This window comes from Aquarana catesbeiana, linkage group LG08 (assembly GCF_042186555.1).
Source record: "Aquarana catesbeiana isolate 2022-GZ linkage group LG08, ASM4218655v1, whole genome shotgun sequence".
NCBI lineage: Eukaryota > Metazoa > Chordata > Amphibia > Anura > Ranidae > Aquarana > Aquarana catesbeiana.
The window spans coordinates 272,874,508-272,895,862 of NC_133331.1; the positions used below are offsets into that span (position 1 = coordinate 272,874,508).

At 42.6% G+C, this 21,355-nt stretch overlaps 1 protein-coding gene across 1 annotated transcript in view; it reads left to right on the forward strand.

The window, feature by feature from the left end:
• The first annotated feature begins 1,534 nt into the window (after positions 1-1,534).
• Positions 1,535-21,355, forward strand: part of GDF10 (growth differentiation factor 10) — a 38,428-nt gene continuing 18,607 nt past the window's right edge. Inside the window, exons 1-2 of the mRNA XM_073597281.1 lie at positions 1,535-2,492; positions 12,525-13,432. Coding sequence (XP_073453382.1) covers positions 2,297-2,492; positions 12,525-13,432 — 1,104 coding nt within the window. The 5' untranslated portion in view covers positions 1,535-2,296. The remainder of the gene's footprint in view (positions 2,493-12,524; positions 13,433-21,355) is intronic.

Sequence of the window (21,355 nt, forward strand, 5' to 3'; positions counted from 1 at the left end):
GAGGCACCGATGATTATCATCACATATTTAACCCCTGCATCTTGTCTTATTAATGAACTATTGGGTCAAACTTTAGTATTTGTGTTTAAGAATATTTCTCTATTTATATTATTGGTAGTATTTTTCCAACATACCCTTAATATGAATTGTCCATTGGAATATTAGCTCATGAGTGGCAACACTTGCACACGGATAATTCTACACATATTGTTTTATGGTTTGTGCATGTTTTAACACTTGAATTTTTATTAGTTGAATCACATGCTATCACATGCAAATTTATGCATGTATGTTTTTGATGGTATTATTCATTGAGTCCATATACGCATATTTATACACATATCTTTAATGTGTCCTTTCACATGCTATTTTTTATGCGATTTCATGCAAGATTATGGTTTGTTGGTCTTACTTACTGAACCAACTCATTATATCTGTGTAAGGAGAGCTGTGCACCAATTGTTAATTTAGTTTAAGCGCATCAATAATATATTTTTTCTTTAAACTCCTGAAGCTTGATACACTTTATTATTATTATTATTATTATTATACATACATAATACACATGCAAAAACACCTGTAAGGTCTCTTTCACATTAGCGGTAATGCTTACTGCCCTCTGAAGAGTGATCTGCGGCTGAACACTTTTCAGAGGATGATATTGCAACAGGTGACAGGCATTCAGGAGGTGTTATTACCATCTCCTGATATCTATTTCTTTGTTAATTTTTTTGCTTTATTGCCAAATGGCAGTTGCACATTGCGGGACTGCGCCACGACTGCGAGCCAAGCGTTTGGTTCATGGTTCCAGAGCATCCTCAATAAACTCAATGGTCAGGTTTGACAGGTGGTGACGCCTGTCAAGCTCTGCAGCCCAAGTTACAAATGCCACAGCATGTGCACAGCCCTGTCCGGGTGTATTGTTAGGATTCAGGTGGGTGGTAAAACTACAGCTTAGTTGCCTATTTTTACCAAAACACCCCCCCCCCCACCACCAACACCCGTGTGATAGAGCCCACCCCAGCTGTAATCGTAACGTATGATCACATCTATTGATCAAAACCCACTTCCCCATGTGTGGTATATTGATTGTATTGGTTATCAACTATAGAATGATTTTCAGAAGAGAGCGATCAGAAAAGAAGTAGATCAATTATTGAAGCGGGGTTGGCTTGGAAATCCCCAGGAATATGCTTTGCTGTGAATGCAGGTTAAAACATTCTCATAAGATTTGATGTATCTCTCTCTCTCTCTCTCTCTCTCTCTCTCTCTATATAAACACAGATCATTTGTAGTAACATTAAAAACATTCTCCTAATATTGGATGTATCAATACAAACATGGATCATTTCTAATAACATTTTGGTTTCCAGCACACTGTTTAGCTCAAGCATCCAGTATTAGAATGTGTGAACTAGTTGTAACACTGCCTCCCTCTGATTGGCCACAGTCAGCCAGAAGCCAGTTGTGATTGGGCTAGGCTTGGGAAAATTCACTAGAGCCCCGCCCCCTGGAAGTCTAGAGTTTTAGCTGAAAAGTGAGCTTTGAATGTGACACCCGGGAGTCAGAGAGACACACAGGAGACAGGAGGGACTCAGGGAGATCCACAGGGACACTGGAGATCAATAGGACCACAGGGGATCTACAGGACCACAGGAGATCCATAGGGACACAGGAGATCTACAGGACCACAGGAGATCCATAGGGACACAGGGAGATCAATAGGGACACTGGAGATCTACAGGACCACAGGAGATCCATAGGGACACAGGAGATCCATAGGGACACAGGAGATCTACAGGACCACAGGAGATCCATAGGGACACAGGGAGATCAATAGGACCACAGGGGATCTACAGGACCACAGGAGATCCATAGGGACACAGGAGATCTACAGGACCACAGGAGATCCATAGGGACACAGGAGATCTACAGGACCACAGGAGATCCATAGGGACACAGGAGATCAATAGGGACACAGGAGATCAATAGGGAGACAGGAGGGTCACTGGAGATCAACAGGGACGCAGGAGGGACACAGCACAGGAATATCAAGGGGGACACAGAGATATCAGGAGAGACACAGGAGATCTATAGGGATATAGGGAGATCAGGGGGGAGATCAGGGGGGAGATCAGGTAGGACAAGGACACCAGGGAGATAGAGAGACACACAGGAGGAAGGAGATCAGGTAGGAGAGGGACACAGGGGGACTTTATCCAACAAGCGATTACTATTTATGTCATAGAACATATTTAAAGGGACTTGAGAAGGACCTCCTGTGACATCTGAAGCCATGTCCCTGCACTGGATGATGCTGATCTTCCTGTCTATGGAGCTGATCCAGGCTGCTGACTCTTCTCCTGCAGGGATGCTGAACCCAGCCACAGACCCCCTATCCATGCACATGATGAGACTCTATGAGAAGTACAGCCGGGAAGGCAGCAGAGCTCAGGATGGGAACACGGTGAGGAGCTACAGAGCACAGCCAGGTAAGTCCCAGGTCGGTGTGTGGATGGGGTCCTGATTCCGGATACAGGGAATCAATGGAAAGATGAGCCTTGTTTATGGATTATAAATATGTGCAGCACCTTATAGAAATCAGAGCGATCGTGTGACAGTTGTCAGTAGGTCCTGCGCTCTGTACATTATCATCATATCCCAAATCCATCAGGGTACCAGACTTGGGGTGACAATACACAGTACAATTTGATTATACAAGACTGATCAAAACAATGTAATATAAGAACAAAGCTATCCAATCCATATCTATTAAATCACACAGGTACTTATATTACATAGTTGTTAGATCTAAAGGAAATTGTACAATCCAATTGAGTAGTGTATGGCCAGCTTAAGGTCACCATATTACAACCTAACCATACAATTTCTGTACAATCATGTTTAGATTTACCAAAACTATGTTATATGAGGACCTACCTCTCCTAGCCAATCAATTTATTGTTGTCAAGTTATTGGTAGATCTAAAGGATATCGTACAAGGGAGCATCATAAGCATTACTAGGTAACCGTACAATCTCTGTAAAACCAACCTTAGATTTACTGAAACGATGTCATCTGAGAGGACCTATAGACTATCCAATCAATTTGTATCCAGTCAGGCAGATCCTTGCACTGTATAGATCTAATGGGGCCACACTTTTGGTTTTATTATTGGATCAATGTGCAATTCAATCAAGAAGATCAAATCTGTAAACAATTGATTTGCCCCTAACTTCCCTTGTGATTGATTTAGATTGTATTCGATCAAACTGACCTTTTGGGTCAGGACTGGAAGTAATTGCTAGTTTTGCATTGATCAACAGGTCATAGATGCTTTGTTCATGAATACAATCACAGTTCGATTGATCAGATAATGGCTTTACATGTCGGAAACAGAGAATCAATCGCTAACTTACGATTGTAAAGCTGACCATACACACAGGTTTTCAAACAATTGTTGGTGCGAATATTCCCAGTACATTCGATGACTTGAAGAATGTCGTTCAAAAGTATTTAAAAATGGAATTTGCTTTTAGCATTCGGTTTTGGAATGAATGGACGTTTCCTGAACAAGGACCACATTCTACTAGTGTATGGCAAGATTTGATATATTGATTAAAATCAAATTGATTAATCAAATATTGATTACAGTTTTCTTCTGTGTGGTGTATATTGATTGGATGGGTTGTCAACTATAGATTGATTATTCCTATTAGAAAAGATTGATCAAAAAAAGAAATCAATCATTTATCATTTATGTATGGCCACCATTGAGGAGATTGTACAATCAGAATGAATAATATATGATCAGCTGACATCAGTCATGGAAAACATTTATGGCGTTTTTGTTGCATTGCCATTGAACTCTATTATCTATATAAAATGGGTTTTGATTACCTTTGATTTGAGCTAGCAAAATACAGTAGATTTTAACGCACTTTACGTGAAGCCCATGGCCTTTATGATATATAGTTGTTAGCAGATCTAAAGGAGATTATTCAATCAGTTGAATAGTGTATGGTCAGCTTCAAACTACTATGTACAGATTATTTTTCTTTTTTATAGCCAGTCTGTCATTGTTGAGTAGTCTGCAGTGGAAAATGAGTGGTTTTTGACCTCTCTGATACTACAAGAGAAATTGGTATGGAGTCAGGAGCTCCTGATGCTGGATGATGCTTGAACACTGCAAATTATCCTACTTCTAGGTTGCGCTTCCCCCCGGGCGACGGGCAACGGTCGACACATCCTTCTTCTGGTGCCTCACGGCAGCGTCCCCTGCGTCTCCTCCCTCCTCCTCCTCCTCGGCCGCCAATAGGATTGGCCTATCTCGGCCTATCAGGTAATGGGTCTCAGGACCCGCTTCCTGAATGGCTGGGAGGAGAATCAGGAAGACAATAGCGAATATTAATTAACAGTCAACTTTTGTCTAACAGGGTTGGCCCCACACTGATCAAAATGTGGCTGGTCCTGCTGAACCGTGCAAATTTTGTCTATGGCCAGGTTAAGTGAATGGTCAACATTGTATTTCTGGCCATCCAGTTCTATGATTTACACAGCTTTGCTCCACAGCACAGTCCAGTCTGACAGGGCAGGAGACCTGATTTGTCTTTCTAATGCAGATAAACCCCTAAAACAAAATTGTATCATATCGGAGCTTGTCAGCCATTCCCGACACGCACAGGAACATGCTGCTCTTTAGAAAAAGTATTGGTGGTGGTGCCAATAATTATTAATGCCCCCCGCATTTGTGTTCAAATCGCATGGTACGGCAGCAGATTTACAAAAGGGGTGGGGGACTTTTCTCCCTGTGTTTCTTATGGGTAGGGCAGCCCATTGAAATGAATAGACTGGACTACAGGTAATGTGGGAAACACACTGAAAAGTGCAGAAAGCCTGCATCCGCTGTAGTGTGAACCAAGCCTTAGGGCTCATTCACACAGCGTGAAGAGCCCTACGTTTACTTTTCTTTCATACCACTGAGCTGCTGTCAGGCAGCCCATATTAGTGAATGAACATGCTGTGAAGCCGACAGCGTCCTTAAAGCAGAACTGCACACATAATTTGTAATAAAAACCTCTTTGCCATTCTGAAGCTTCCCTCCAACCACTTTGCATATTATTTTATATATACTGTGATTCTGTACTTGCCAAATATGCTGCAGAAATCTCCCTCAACTAAGTCTGGCGGCAGCCATTTTAACTGTGGGCAGCTGAAGCTGCTGCCTGTTCACTTCCTGGATTTACACACACAGAGAGGCACACCTCCAGCCCTGCAGCTCTCATTGGCCCTCTTATCACTCACCCCCCCCCCCCCTCCCTTCCTGGCAAACTCTCACAAGAGAGAGCTGTGCATAATGTCATACGCCTAGGCTTTTTTCCTTACAAGAAACAGGAAGTGGGCTGTCTAAGGTAATTACTGGCAGAAAAAAATGTTTTACTATCCAAAGTTAAAACAACAAGAGCAGAAGATTTAATAGATGGAAAGATGAAAACATGACTGAAGGTCCGCTTTAACAACCAGTGACAGGGAGAGGGTAGCAGTGGCAAATATGCCGCTCTGCTACAACGCGGACAGAGACGGGCACTCTGCCTGTCCCTGTACACCAACTTAGAGTAGGTCTTAATTACCTCCAATTTTGTTATCTATGAACTGGAGGTAATTCTTTTTGAAATTGGTGTGTCAGAACTACCTGAATTTGTAGTGTCAGTAAAGTTATGGATACAGGTGGCAGAGATTTTTGAATCTAAAATAGGCCATAGCCAGAAAAGTGTCTGTAGGGATTTATTGAATCCCCCCTAATTGCTTATTACAGCTACATCACTTTTGCAGTGCCAAGGCACTCTTGTGCTGTCGGCATTTAAATCACCTACAAGACTCCATCATTTGAATCACCTACAGGACTCCATGGTGCTGACCACGGTGGTAGAGATGTCAGCAGAATAAGCTGTCTAGTAGCCAAGGAGAGACATCTAGTAAAAAAGGCAAATGGACCTCAATATCCTTCTACATTCATTCCCCAACTGCGGTCACTAAAAGGCTTAAAGAATCGAATTCAAATGTTCTGGAAATGTCCCAAACTGGTGAGATACTGGCAGGATGTTATCAAGTTTATTAATGGGGTGGCACAGTGGTCTAGTGGGTAGCACTCTCACCTAGCAGTAAGAAGGGTCGCTGGTTCGAATCCCAACCACGACACTACCTGCCTGGAGTTTGCATGTTCTCCCTGTGCCTGTGTGGGTTTCCTCCAGGTACTCCGGTTTCCTCCCACACTCCAAAGACATGCTGGAAGGTTAATTGGATCCTGTCTAAATTGTCCCTAGTATGTATGAATGTGAGTTAGGGATCTTAGATTGTAAGCTCCTTGAGGGTAGGGACTGATGTGAATGTACAATGAATATGTAAAGCGCTGCGTAAATTGACGGCGCTATATAAGTACCTGAAATAAATAAATAAATTAATGATATATATCAGGTTCAACTTGACTTTAATCCAGTTACGTGTATTTTGGGTGGCTTGGTAGAGGAACTATTGCAAAAGCATTTGATACAGTTCCCCATAAACGTTTACTGTGCAATATAAGGTCCATTGGCATGGACCATAGGGTGAGTACATGGATTGAAAACTGGCTACAAGGGTGAGTTCAGAGGGTGGTGATAAATGGGGAATACTCGGAATGGTCAGGGGTGGGTATTGGGGTTCCCCAGGGTTCTGTGCTGGGACCAATCCTATTTAATTTTTTTATAAACCACCTGGAGGATGGGATAAACAGTTCAATCTCTGTATTTGCGGACGATACTAAGTTAAGCAGGGAAATAACTTCTCCGCAGGATGTCGAAACCTTACAAAAAGATCTGATCAAATTAATGGGGTGGGCAACTACATGGCAGATGAGGTTCAATGTAGAAAAATATAAAATAATGCATTTGGGTGGCAAAAATATGAATGCAATCTATACACTGGGGGGGGGGGGAGAACCTCTGGGGGAATCTAGGATGGAAAAGGACCTGGGGGTCCTAGTAGATGATAGGCTCAGCAATGGCATGCAATGCCAAGCTGCTGCTAACAAAGCAAACAGAATATTAGCATTAAAAAGGGATTAATTCCAGGGATAAAACGATAATTCTCCCGCTCTACAAGACTCTGGTCCAGCCGCACCTAGAGTATGCTGTCCAGTTCTGGGCACCAGTCCTCAGGAAGGATGTACTGGAAATGGAGCGAGTACAAAGAAGGGCAACTTAGCTAATAAAGGGTCTGGAGGATCTTAGTTATGAGGAAAGGTTGCGAGCACTGAACTTATTCTCTCTGGAGAAGAGACGCTTGAGAGGGGATATGATTTCAATATACAAATACCGTACTGGTGACCCCACAATAGGGATAAAACTTTTTCGCAGAAGGGAGTTTAACAAGACATGTGGCCACTCATTAAAATGAGAAGAAAAGAGGTTTAACCTTAAACTGCGTAGAGAGTTCTTTACTGTTAAGCCGTGTACACACTAGCGTAATGTCCGACAGAAAAAGTCAGACGGAAACTTTTCATCGTCTGTTCCGATCGTGTGTAGGCCTCATCGGACTTTTTTTTTGTCGAAAATTCTGACGGACCTAGAAATGGAACATGTTCTAAATATTTACGACAGAACCAATTCCTATCGGGAAACCCGCTCGTCTGTATGCTGTTCCGACGGACCAAAAGTGACGCATGCTCTGAAGCAAGTACGAGATGGAAGCTATTGGCTACCGGGTATTGCACTTCTCTTTTCTAGTCCCGTCATACGTGTTGTACGTCACCGCGTTCTGGACAGTCGGACTTTGGTGTGACTGTGTGTAGGCAAGACCACTTGAGCGGAATTCCGTCGGAGTTCCGTCAGAGAAACCTTCGGAGTTTACTCCGACGGCAAAACCGGTCATGTGTACAGGGCATAAGAGTGGCAAGGATGTGGAATTCCCTTCCACAGGCGGTGGTCTCAGCAGGGAGCATCAATGGTTTCAAAAAACTATTAGATAAGCATCTGAATGACCTCAACATACAGGGATATACAATGTAATACTGACATATAATCACACACATAGGTTGGACTTGATGGAGTCATGTCTTTTTTCAACCTCACCTACTATGTAACAATGTAACTATATCCCCCGTCTACTAATACTTACCATCACAGGAAAATCCCTCATAAATTTCAAAATATTTGTCAGGAGTGGCTGGAGACTCCTGGGGTGGCTCCCTCTCAGCTCATATTTACCAGACTACTTCAAACTTGAGAATGCCATATGTCCCTATGCATGCTGTGTCAGATAGAAGAGGGCAGATTCGGTGAACTGTATACCTATGTATGGATGAGATATGTACACGGCAAGAGTTCTGTTTTTTTTTTTTTTTTCTGTTTATTTGGTTTTTATTGTTACTTTGCCTGAGCTGAAAATACCACTGTTTGAATAGTATGGACTCTTTGCAAACAAGCTCATACTTTTATGTAGTGTAAAACGAATCTTTGATTGTCTACTTACTGCAGATGGATTCTATGCTTTAATGTTTGTACTTTTATATTTTCTTGTAAAATAAAACCTTTTTTTTTGATAAAAAAAAGGCTTAAAGAATGCCGAGGTGCAAATGAAAATAAAATAAAATAAATACAATTTATCTATGTATCGCAAATGAACATCCATGTGATAAATCATTTATTCACATCAATTTTTCACATGAATATTTATTTGTGATATGTAGATGAATTGTATTTATTTATTTTAGCCTTAGTGCCGTCACATTTTTTAACTTTAAGGAGAGATGTCTGCCACCACCATCAGCAGCTGTAGTACCGGTACACTGTATGCAGAATACGGACACTTTCTTAGGTGGGTGAATCGAGCTGATCTGTCTTGTAGTGATGTATTTTAGATGAACCCTCTCCGCTTTGTGTTCTAGATATTGGTTGGCACGATGTCTGTAGGAGATGGAAATCAGACAAGAGGCCGAACCTCCTACATTACTCTATGTGTCCTGATGTGTACATACCCCCTCCACCTTAGTGGAGCTCCTCTGCTGATAGCAGGGTTGTTTACGTCTATGTTTAGTTGGCAGTTGATTATATTTTCTTTCTGTACTGTTTTGTCTATTTCACAGATAATCCATGATCTTCCCTCATGGGTCTGCTTTTTATTTACATTTTTTTAAACTTCACAACTGTGCCGGAGCTTAAAAAGTCCATTAAATGTATTCTAAAGGCAACTTCTACTGAGGGATTGAAAGTATTTCTAAACCTGAGAACAAAAATGTATTATATGTATTGCAGCGTACCAGTCCTTAGATATGTGGTGGCTGCATTAAGGGGTCCCCATTCTGCATGGAGGAGCAATGGAGACACCATTGGCATTCGCAAGGGGTGTGCAATATGGGCCTGGGCACACCTTAATGCTGAGGTTGGCAACCTGTCAATTGCGGGCAGCTGGCAGGTAAACCGCGATCCTTCCTTGCTGACTTCCACAACCTGGACAGGAAAGAATTTAGTGGAACAGATCAGTACTTTCCTCCTGCAGCAGCTGAAAGTAGGCTTCTCCTCCTTTCCCTCTCATCGACATTCAGCTGAGGAAAATACAGGGGGTCAGTACCAATATATGCCACCCCTCCTGTCCATGTTCCTCTTTTTTCTGCTGCCCGTGTCCCCCTGTGTGCTCCCTTGCTCCCCCCATTGGTTCAGGATGGAGAGAGGGGAAGAGGCCGGTACATATGTCACACATATATGTTGGAGCTTTGAGGTGCGCACCCCAATGCAATAGGCTGTGCACGCCTGTGGGAGACACATTTGGACAGCAGCATTGTCACCCTGTAGAAAGGGTAATAGTAAATGCACTAGCTGAGTTATGCCCAGTACACACGATGAGAAAATCAGAAGAAAAATACCACTTTCGGAGCGATCGTCTGCTAATCTGATTAGTACGCGGCTTTTTGAGAGCTGATCACAACAGTTCATGCGAAATTATCAGAAGGGACAAGCATTAAAATTATTCAATAACAGAGCAAACGATTTTCGTGTAATCAGTATGGTATTTGTACAAAAACAATTGTGTGACCAAGGCCATTCATACTCAGAAGTAAAAGAGTAAATTACAGTACAATACATTACATCACTTCCAAAGTTGTATTCTGTCGTACGAGAATTTTTGTAACTTTAGCAATCTATTGGTTTTCGATATGAGACTAGCATGCAAAAAAAAAATGGCCAATCATTCGTCTGATATTCTCATTGTGTGTATGAGGCTTTACAGGCAGTCCCCGGGTTACAAACAAGTTAGGGACTGTAGGTTTGTTCTTAAGTTTAATCTGTTTGTAAGTCGGAACAGGTACATTTTTTAAGTGTAGCGCCAGCCAAAAAAAATATTTTTAAGCTTTTTGGATAGCATAGGGAAGGGTTATCACCCCTTTAACATTTGTTTTGCTGTCTGTGCTCCTCTTCAGAAGATTTCACCTCACTTTCTGTCCCAATGACAATTGGATTTTGAAAATTTTGGGTTGCTGTGGAAACAAGCCTTGGTGATAAAGCATCAGCGGAGGTACCTTTTCCCCATAATAGATCTTACAGGAGAGAATTTCCCTTCCTAGGGGTAGATTTCCTCTCACTTCCTGTTGTCTCCCTCCATTTGTAAGTAGGAGTCGTTTGTAAGTCGGATGTTTGTAACTAGGGGACCCCCTGTATATGGACTTGACTAACAATTAAAAGCCGAACTCCATTTAACACTTTTTAATTAGTTACAGGAACTTTTTTTTTTTCTTTTTTGACAAATAAACAAAAAACTGACCATTGTAGGCACCCCTGTCAGTGTTAAATGGTTTGTCTCAACCCTCTAACTGCCACTTTTGCTGGACAGCTTGGTCTGTTAAAGGAAGTTGAAAAATAACAGAATTGCTGTCTAGATCACCAGGTGAATATTATATATATAAAAAAAAAAAACTTAAAAAAAAAAAAACGGATGCAGCCACCAAATCTAAATATGGGTAAGTGGCAATATACCGGTAATACATTTTATCGGGTTTAATACCACTCTAGTCCTAAGTATAGGTTTGCTTAATAATAATTGCATGCAAACAGCAGTTTATCAGTCTATAATCTAATAGTTGGGCAGTTGTTGGATCCGTCATACTCCATAAGTGTCGTGTGTCATAGTTTAGAGAGTCTTCAGAATAGGCGTGAGAGTGGCATGGACTTGTATTGCCACGGAGCTGTATGTAACCGAATCATTGTTATTTCTGTTCGGAGGAATCCTGCAATAAAAGTCCTTACTGCCTGCTCCTGGTCTGTGAACCATGCCTGAGAAATTGGGGACTAATTACATCCATCTGTCAAGTCACCTCACTGCCTGGGAAAGCAGTCATTAGAAATATATCTAATACAGTCATAGACTTATGATGTAAGCAGGGAACTCTGAGAAGTCATTATTCCAGAATACTATTCACTGTTAAATCTACTTCCTTCCATAGGATCCCCTTCATTTCCCTGCCAGAGGCTGTGGAGCAAGTTAAGGGTGTTTACTGCCGGTTTCTTTAGCCTGGCATAGGAGTGACACTAGCATTTTCTACTCCCACTGGCCACAGTCCGGCAACCTTATGTTTAAATTGGCCCTTTGTTTCAAAAGTTTGGAGACCTCTGCTTTTAACTTTGTGTCACTAGATCCTGCCTATTTTTTTTAATACAAGTGCCTGTCAATGTACAGGTACTATTGACAATTGTGAAGTTCAGGGACTTGCACTTAAATAAATGTTAACGGTTTTCATGATTTCAATTGCTGCTCAATCAAGCTGTTCCTCCATGTGGCAAGTCCAGTACTAGTTCTACTATAGACCAAAAAACAAAGAAAAGAAAAAGCTAATCCTGCAGAACCAAACCCCTAATGCGGTTATCTCAAAAAGTCCCTGGTACTTTACACCTACTAAGGTGCTGCCGCTGTAGCTGAAGAAACTTGCCTAGTTCTACTATAGACCTGTGAAGTCACAGTTTTCTCTGAGTCCCTCGAAATGTCATCCTGTGTTGAGCCCTGATGAAGGGGGAATGGTGTTGTCCCCAAAATGCGTAGGCTGTATTTTTATCAGCAATTAATAATATCTTGTACTCTTTTATGTGGTTTTCTCTGGCGCTCCTTTCTGCATTTCTGTGGTTTGAACTACTACTGGGTGCCCATCAAGAGAAGCCTTGCTGTGTGAAAGCCGCCTCGTCAGAGCCATTGAGCTTGTTTGAAGTTTTCCTTCATCTGACTATACTTGCAAGTCTAAAAGTTCCCAGGGAGTCTTTGAGTAGGTTGTTTTGGAGTTCATCTGTTTTTATGACAGCGACAGAGCTTTTCTGTAATTTATTAAGATATGTGCTACAATTTAGAAATTTGAATGACAAATACTTCTATGCATAGCTCAATTATGCAAACTCATTGAAGAACTTGAATGCATCTACCCATGATGTCTAGCGGTTAATCCAGCCATAAAAAATAGATTGACAGTAAACGGGTCTTCATTAACGTAAAGCTGCTTTCTCTTCCAGATTTTTTGGCTTCTCGTCCCGCGTACCGCTTCAATTTAACTTCTCTCCAGTCATCTGAAGTTGTCTTGGCTGCCACTCTCCATTTTGGACCTGACAAAAGCCCGAGACCTCCTAGAGACTCCTTCTGCAAACGTTCCAAAAATGCTTCTTGTCGCCTCTTGCTGCCATCTCCATCCCAGAAGATCAGCGTCACCTTTCGAAGCCTTCTTCACCACACAGACTTGGGTATGGTGAAATGGAATGTCAGCAGCACCGTGCCCTATAAAAAGGGGGTCTGGCACACCAAAGACATAACGAGCATCATCAAGGAGGCCCAACATCAACAAGACTTGTTTATTTCTGCTGAGATTGACTTTGGACATAAACTTTCTACAATCTTTGAGACTAACCCTAGTGATGTTCCATATATCCTGGTATTTGCTAATGATAGAGCAATTTCAGAACCCAATAGTGTGGCTTTGACCTTGCAGAGATATGACCCATTTCATTCCAATGGTGGAGACCCAAAGCAAGGGTCCAATGCATCTTCAGAGAGCAGAGTGAAGAGGGAAATCCCATATGTGACTTCCACCCATGATAATGAACTGCCGGATGTCAAGTATGTACGTTACAGCAAACAGGACTTGTGGGAGGGCACGTACAAAGCCCTTAAGCAAAAAACCCCAAAGAAAGAGAAGAAAAAGAAGGGTCCCGAAAGTTTGGACAAGGTTTTAAAGTCTCCAGTGCTGCACTTTGATGAAAGAACCATGAAAAAAGCACGAAGGCGCCAGTGGGATGAACCCAGAGTGTGCTCTCGACGATACTTAAAAGTAGACTTTGCTGACATTGGGTGGAGTGAATGGATTATATCTCCAAAATCTTTTGATGCTTACTACTGCTCTGGAATTTGTGAGTTCCCCATGCCAAAGGTATGTGAAGGATATATTTGTAAAATATATAATTATGAAATCCAGGTAAGCTGCTTAATAGACAGGTCAAATACATACCTGTTAACCGTTTACCTTCCAAATGATTTGCTTTTTGCCTGGGATGCTGTAGATGCAGCTGGTTAAAGCATAAATGTCAACAAGCAATGTAAACATTTCCCATATTGGTGCAACATATACATCAAGAGTCTGTGCAAGACTTAATTATTGATATTAAACTCTGGTTTAAAAAAATTGTATTTAAGTATGTACTCTTAAGGCCTCGGGACAAACAAAAAATTATCCCTTGCAGTTGGGCTGCATTGTTAAAATTGCTGTGGCTGCTGCATATGTACAGCCCCGTGGCCAGAGTGGGGTAAAACTATGGCTCAACTGCCTGTTTTTACCACAGCCCCCCCAACACCCCGCCCCCCCCCCCCCGGCGTGTGAAAGAGCCCTTATACACTTCCCCAATGGTGGGAACAAATAAATGAGGATATTAGGCTTAAGGCTGCATTCACACATGTGTGTTGCATTTTTGTGCATTTTGTCATGCGTTTCTGCTTTCAGAAACTCAGCAATCTGCCCGAATCGAGCTACAAAAAATAGCTCCAAAACTTATTTAAGCTTCAGGCATTTTGGAGTGGAGAGGTGAACCACCGCTATAGAGAATTTTTTTTTTTTTTCTCTCTGTGTGTTTTGGAGCTTCAAGATCCAAAATGCTCAGGTGTCATTTGCTTCATGTTGAAGATGAATGTGTAAGATCTCTGGTTTTTGAATGTCACACTATAATCCACTGAATACAGAGGAGCCAAAAGGAACTAATGTGCCTAATCCTAGCAATAGACATATGCAGTCTGCTTTGGTCCGAATGCAAATTCGGACACATTTTTGCTTACTTGGAGATTCGGATGTATTCGAATCTCCAAATAAAATATTAAGGAATTTAGTTGAAATTCGTTTAGTTGATTCGTTTTCTAACAGATTTCAAATTTTTGGAACAATTCGGATTGCTTGAACAATTATAGACTCATTCGAATTCTGTGTGGAGAATAGCTGGTTGTTTAGGAGCGGGCCGAGAAGCTGGCCGCCGAGTCCTTAAAACAGAGTTCCACCCAAAAGTGGAACTTCCGCTTTAAGTAGTTGTGACCCCCTGACATGCCACATTTGGCATGTCATTTTTTTGTGGGGGGATTGTGTACCTAGTTTTCACAGGTACCCAGCTCCCACTTCATCTCCTGGCACCGAGTGGAAGTTCACCTCTCCGCCCCTCCTCCCTGCAATCTTCTGGGACACGTCACAGATCCCAGAAGATCACCCGGACATTCATATCGCGCAGCGCAGCTCGCAGCCGGGCGCCCACATCGATGCCAACGTCGCAGAGAGGAGGGGGAGAGAAGCAAGGCTTTGGGTGCCCGCATCGCTGGACCATGGGACAGGTAAGTGTTTGTTTATTAAAAGTCAGCAGCTACACTTTTTGTAACTGCTGACTTTAAAGTGGGTGGAACTCCGCTTTAACAACCGACAACTCATCAGCTGTCAGTGGGCTTCCCCGCTGAGAGCTGAAATGTAAACAAAAGAATGCCGGCAATGCAAAAGTCTGAAAAAAAAACCCAGTGTGGGGTCCCCCCAATCCATACCAGGCCCTTCGGGTCTGGTATGGATTCTAAGGGGAACCCCGCACCACAAAAAAAAAAATGGCATAGCATCTGAGGGCCCCCAGATCCCCCCCCCCCCAATGTAAATGAGTAAGGGTACTATTTTGACAATTCCTTTATTAAAAAATAAAGAACAATGTCCCCTGATGTAGAACAATCTTCAATCATGGCGCCCGCTGCACTGCCAGACCCGAAAAAAACAAAAACCCTCCAACCTCATCGAAAGCTCCCCGCCGACTGCCTGCTCCTTTGTCTGACATTTCTTAAACAGGTAAGGGGCAGAGTCACCTAATGACGTCAGTGGGCAACCCAGCCCCTTGTGAAGTCACCGACCAGGGCATGCTGGGTCATTCTCATTCACATAGAGGGGGGTAATAAATACCTGGGTGCTTTTACATACTACACTATGAGGCGACCTTTATTCTCATTCTGGCACATATATAGGAATCTAACCTATGGAGAGATGTTCTCAGAGGGGACAGCAGGATTTGAGCCTTTTGTGCAGTCTATGGTGAACAGGAGCAAGCCTGATGAGTGTTTGACCGCTGTCAGACCACCTATAATCTAGTGGTCCATTTCTAAGAGTAAGAGACCTGGTTTGCTGGGGTGTTGGTTAAGGATTGTCATTTCACCTGTAGATTTGCCTCTGTTACACACCCTGGGTGCTCCCTAACAATTGTGGACTTTATCTGAATGGACTTTTAATAAGCACTGCATCTTTTTTGAATGTTCTGTTGATTGTTACCCACAGTTTATGCTAGCTGCTGTTCTTTGTAAAAAAAAAAAAAAAAACATGCTCAGTGAAGTTTTCTATTTACACATGGGCTTTCCTGACCTTCTGGGCTGCATGCTCAGACAAGGGTCTGATATGGATCTTGTAGGGGACCCACACCATTTTTTTTTTTCACTTTGGCGTGGGGTTCCCCTTAGAAACAACACCAGACCCGAAGGGCCTGGTATGGATTGGGGAGTGACCCCACACTGTTTTTTTTTTTTTCAGACTTTTCTATTACCGGCATTCTTTGGTATACATTTCACCTCTCAGAGGGGAAGCCCGCTGACAGCTGATGAGTCAACAGTTGTTAGGATGCCGCGGCCAGCTTCCTGGTCTGCTGCTAAACAACCAGCTATTCTTCACACAGAATTCCGAAAATTTAGAATCCCTTAGAAAATAAATAAACAAAATAAAATTAAACCAAACCAAACGAATTCCAAAACTAATCAAAGAAACAAAATTAGTAGCATAATGAATCTATACAAAACGAAAACAAAACATTTTTTCCCGTTCTGCACATGTCCAACTAGCAACCTAACTAGGAGGGTGCTGCATCCACCCCTGCCAAAAATAGGCCCTGTCCTCATGGGCCAGAACAAAAATAGCTCTTGTTGGCAACCAGTGGCGGCCTGTCCATTAGGGGCGCCCCGGGCGCTGTCCCCTCTCTCCTCTCGCCCCCTATATGCAGTGGATAGATTCATGAATAGCATGAATATATCCACGGCCACTGCGGCTGCCCCCTATTCATGTGTCCGGCTACTTTTAGGGCACTGGGCACATGAATTACAGTGGCCAGGGTTTTTTTTTAAGCATAAGCTCTAATAGGCTTCAAAATAGCATGGGCTCGGGTCGCAGAGGATGCGTCTGAAGCCCACCCAGGTGTGTTACAACAGTGAATGAATATTCGCTGTTGCAACACTGATCCTCCTCCTGGCCAATCGGGAAGCAGGTATCAAACCTGTTTCCCGATTGGCCAAAACATCAGGCGATCCTATCGGACGCCTAGCACCTGGAGACGCACTGCAGAGTGGACTCCAAGAGAGAACACCGGAGCTGGCCATGCTGGAAGATGGCCACAGCAGCTCCGACCGCTGCTCTCACCACCTGCATCCACGGTAAGGACAGCGGGTGGTGGGGGAGGATGTTAGTGCCGTTCTGTGTGGGGGGGGGGTTATCTGGCAGATGTGCTAGTGTCACTCCACCGGGGGGGGGGGGGTTACAAGGACAGGGAAAGGAATGTAACAAGGTAACAAAAATTATGTGGCATCCCACATAGTAAAATTCTTTTGATCAAGTGCAAAACGTTCAAGTGCAACATTTTTTTGTACATCAAAATGGGGGACTGGTGCCAGGCCAAGTAGGTAGCCATTCAGTGTCAGAAGTCTTACAGCAATAATCTGACATATAAACATATATAAACATTTAAACAACCTAGACTGTAGCTTAGACCAGCCTTTTTCAACCAGGGTGCCTGGGGTGCCTTCAGTTTTCTTCAGGGGTGCCTTGGTAAAATGCCTAAAAATTGCCCCAAAATTGTATACAAGCCAGTGGGTGGATAAAGCCTGACTTTTACTTACACAAAGCCACCGGTTTTCATTGTGCATCTTTATAACCTTCCAGCCATTGAAGTTCCAATAACCAATCATGTCATAGGTTGATAGGGAGGACACCACATCCTTGTTTGCCCCCCCTTGCCCCTCTCCATCAGCACTGGGGTCAGATTAGCAGAGTGAGGGAGAAGAGACACGCTAGAATTCTAGTCAGTACCAGTGTGCAAAGGTATATTTGTTTTAGAAGAATTAAGCACCTCTAATGTTGGGTGTCCTACCTGTCATGTTGCTGCATATGTAAAACTATTATTTTAGTTTTTTCCATTTTAGAATGGGGTGTCTCGAGATTGTCCATGATATTAAAAGGTGCCTTAAATGATAGAAGGTTGACAAACACTGGCTGTGACTGTAGTAACATGAAAAATGTTATGAAGACCTGGATTTCCTAATTAAGAAAAGGAAAACTAGATTTGAAGGCGAATGCCAAAGAATGTGACTCATTCCGGTGAACATGCAAATGGTGAATGTCACAGAAGTGTGAATGGAGCCTCCAGAACCCATTTGTATAGGTTAATTTTCATGCTTTTAGGGGAAAAAGCAACGCACTGACATCAATACATTTTTTTCTACATGCTAGCATAGGAGGCCCCATGCACACGGACATCTAGAGGCTGCAAAATCCTCTAGTGTAAAATCCCTGATACTTTAGGAAAGCTGTAGATGTAACATACAGCTGCCCTTAGTGAATGGCTGTGTGTGGTCATACTAGTGTAAACACAAATGGCATTAGCATTTACCAACATAGGCCCATATGGCATATTTACCCAATTGTGATGCTTTCACATTTAGGGAAATACCCTGTACCTGCATGTGTGAAGCCATGAATGTTTACAGAAATGTGACCACGTGCAGCCATTCACTTGTATGGGTGGCTGTACATGCCACCTATGGCTCCCCTGGCGCGGGAAAGTGCCTAGGATTTTATGCTAGAGGGGTTTGGAGCCTCTTGGCGTCAGTGAGCATGAGGCCTAATAAACAGTGGGAAACCTATAAAATTCAAGTAAGAACTGGGATGGTTACAAGAGATGACAGTTATACTGACCGGAACTGAATGGTGTGAGATGTTGTCTTTGATGTCTGATTTAGCCACAGAGATCAGCTTTCCTCCTAGAGGATCTCTAGCCATGCACCTATATGTGAAAACAACATGTAGCAAATTCATGGGTTCTTTCAGAAGTTAAATTCAGCTAATATAATTACTCTAAGGTTGTATCTATATAAACCTGCCCCACACTTAATTAAAGTTTAAAATCCGATTAATAGGAGACAGATAGCGATAAGTACCTTTGTGTTAAAGGGTTAGTTCACCTACCAAAAACTGTCAATATAGGTAAGGGGCAGCTTTGACCGAAGTTGTATAATACACCCTGCTATCATTGTAGGCCATTTATGTTCCTCCAGAAGGCTAGCCAAAAGTCTCCCAAAAATGGCATCTCCCCCATCCTGCCTTGTTGCTGGAATGTTGCTAGGACAATCTCAGCCATTACTGCTCACCGCCACCATCACAGGAGCAAGCTCACAAACCCACAAAAACACATGTGGATCTACTATGACAGTGGAGAGAGAGCACATAAGCGGAGGTTTGAATTGGCTGGCAGTGTCTTTGCAATGTCCTCGCAACAAGGCAGGATGGGATGATGCCATCTTAATTTTACAATCAGGCTTCGGGAGGAACGTAAATGGCCTTCACCTATAGCACTGACATTATTCAACTTTGATTACAACGGCACACTTTGTTTTCCTCTACAGGTGCCCCTTACATGCACAGGCATTTTTTAGTAAAGGTGAACTTACCCTTTAAGCTGACCATACTCCAGCAGAATTTTCATTCAAACCTTCAAAAATCATTCGCCAGAGCATCAGATCTTGGCATCATTGAGTCAATACTAATTTTGCTCAAAAGCCCTTAAGACCCTTTTCACACTGAGGTGCTCCAAAACTGCTCATAAAACCAAAGAAAATGAAAAATTACCGCGCTTCCCTACACCCCCAAGCTGCAGTTCTAATTCTTAGGCAGAAGAATCAAATAGGTACAGTTTATAAAGAACCGCGCTAAAAATTAAGCATTCAGTGAATCTTCAGATATTTCAATTGATGTGATGTGGTCAGTATAATATATTAAGTTCTAAACTCAAATATCAACACCATATATATGTGAAAAAATCAAAGAAATGTGCTATAAAACTAAATACAAATAAATATGAAGAGTGACAAAAATTAATAAATAAAGTCTGTGACATTAAGAGTGACTTCTGATATCAATAGTCCTTATTGTAATTAGTTCCACCATTGGTGATTGAAAACTTTAGTGAGTAAAAACATCTTGTGAGAAGAATCCACCACCTATGTAAATATATGTTTACCAGAGGTAAGCTGTAATGAAGCTTATGCCAGAATTCCACTCAGTGGGGACACCACCATCTGTCTCAGCATAGAGGGAAGATCACCCGAGACTCACCGACAACAAGGCCAAATACCTCAGCAAAAAGAACGAATAAAACAGCATATAATAAAAATCAGCCGGCCGGCCTGCATACACCCGCTCACAATGGAATAGAAACTATGACGTCAGCGCGTCTGCCTTCCGACGTACGTTTCGTCCTATTGGACGTTGTCATAGGAACGTCTGGCATTTTTGCGGTGCTTTTGCGGCGCTAGCGGGGCGCTTTCTTTAATGTCACGTGACTCAAAAGAGCCATATTGCGCCACTTTTCGTGTGCTTTTCAGGTGCTTTTGAAGCTCTCCAAAGATGCTACTTGCAGGACTTTTTTCACCGCCCCAGTGTGAAAGGATCCATTGATATTAATGGAAAGCAGTTTTCAGGAGCTTTTCAGGTGCTTTTTTTTAGCGTGAAACCGTCTGAAAAGCACCACAGTATAAAAGGGGTCTAAATCTTTTTCAAATCTGATACTTGAATGTAATCCCAGATGTAATAAAACGTTTCTTTTGCACCTAGGTCATGCCCGTTACAAAAATGTAGGATTTTTCCTGAACAAAAACCACATTCAAATCTTGAATGTCTTTCGCTCGTATATTGATTTGACCCCACTAACAACTAGAAAAGCAAACAAAAGTCCTGAAAATGTGCTTGTAACGGAACGTCCAACCCATCAAATGCCATAACTGATCATGTGTGCAGCACCATGGCAACAGCAGATCAAACAGAGGCTAAGATGGCAGCTTCCATGGCTGAAAAGGATAGGAGGGTTTAGTTCCACTTTAAAAGTGAAATGTTTCCTGTCACTTTAAAAAGATCCTATGGACCACTTGCCGTCCAGCTCACATACTTTTACTGCGGCAGGTTGGCAGCACTGCGTGAATTGCCGTGCCTGTACGGCGGCTCATACAGTTTCAGGCTCGCTCACACTGCGGGAGCGTGCCCAGGGTCGAGCGGACTGGATGTCCACCAGCGACCCATGATCACCTAGTACAGAGGCAGGACGGGGATCTGCCTATTTAAACAAGGCGGATCCCCGTTCTGACAGGGGACATGTCTGAGATCTTCTGTTCCCAGTGATTGGGAACAGTGATCTCTGTCATGTTCCTGGAAGCCCATCCCCCCCTACAGTTAGAACACACCTAGGGAACACACTTAACCCCTTGTTCGCCCCCTAGTGTTAACCCCTTCCCTGCCAGTGTCATTTTTACTTTGATCAGTGATTTTTATAGCACTGATCAATGTAATAATGTCACTGGTCCCCAAAAAGTGTCATTTGGGGTCAGATTTGACTGCCGCAATCCCGCTAAAAATCGCAGATCGCCGCCATTACTAGTAAAAACAATAAAAAATAAATAAAAGTACCTAAATCTATTCCATAGTTTGTAGACGCAATAACTTTTGTGCAAACCAATCAGTATATGCCTATTGCGATATTTTTTTTTT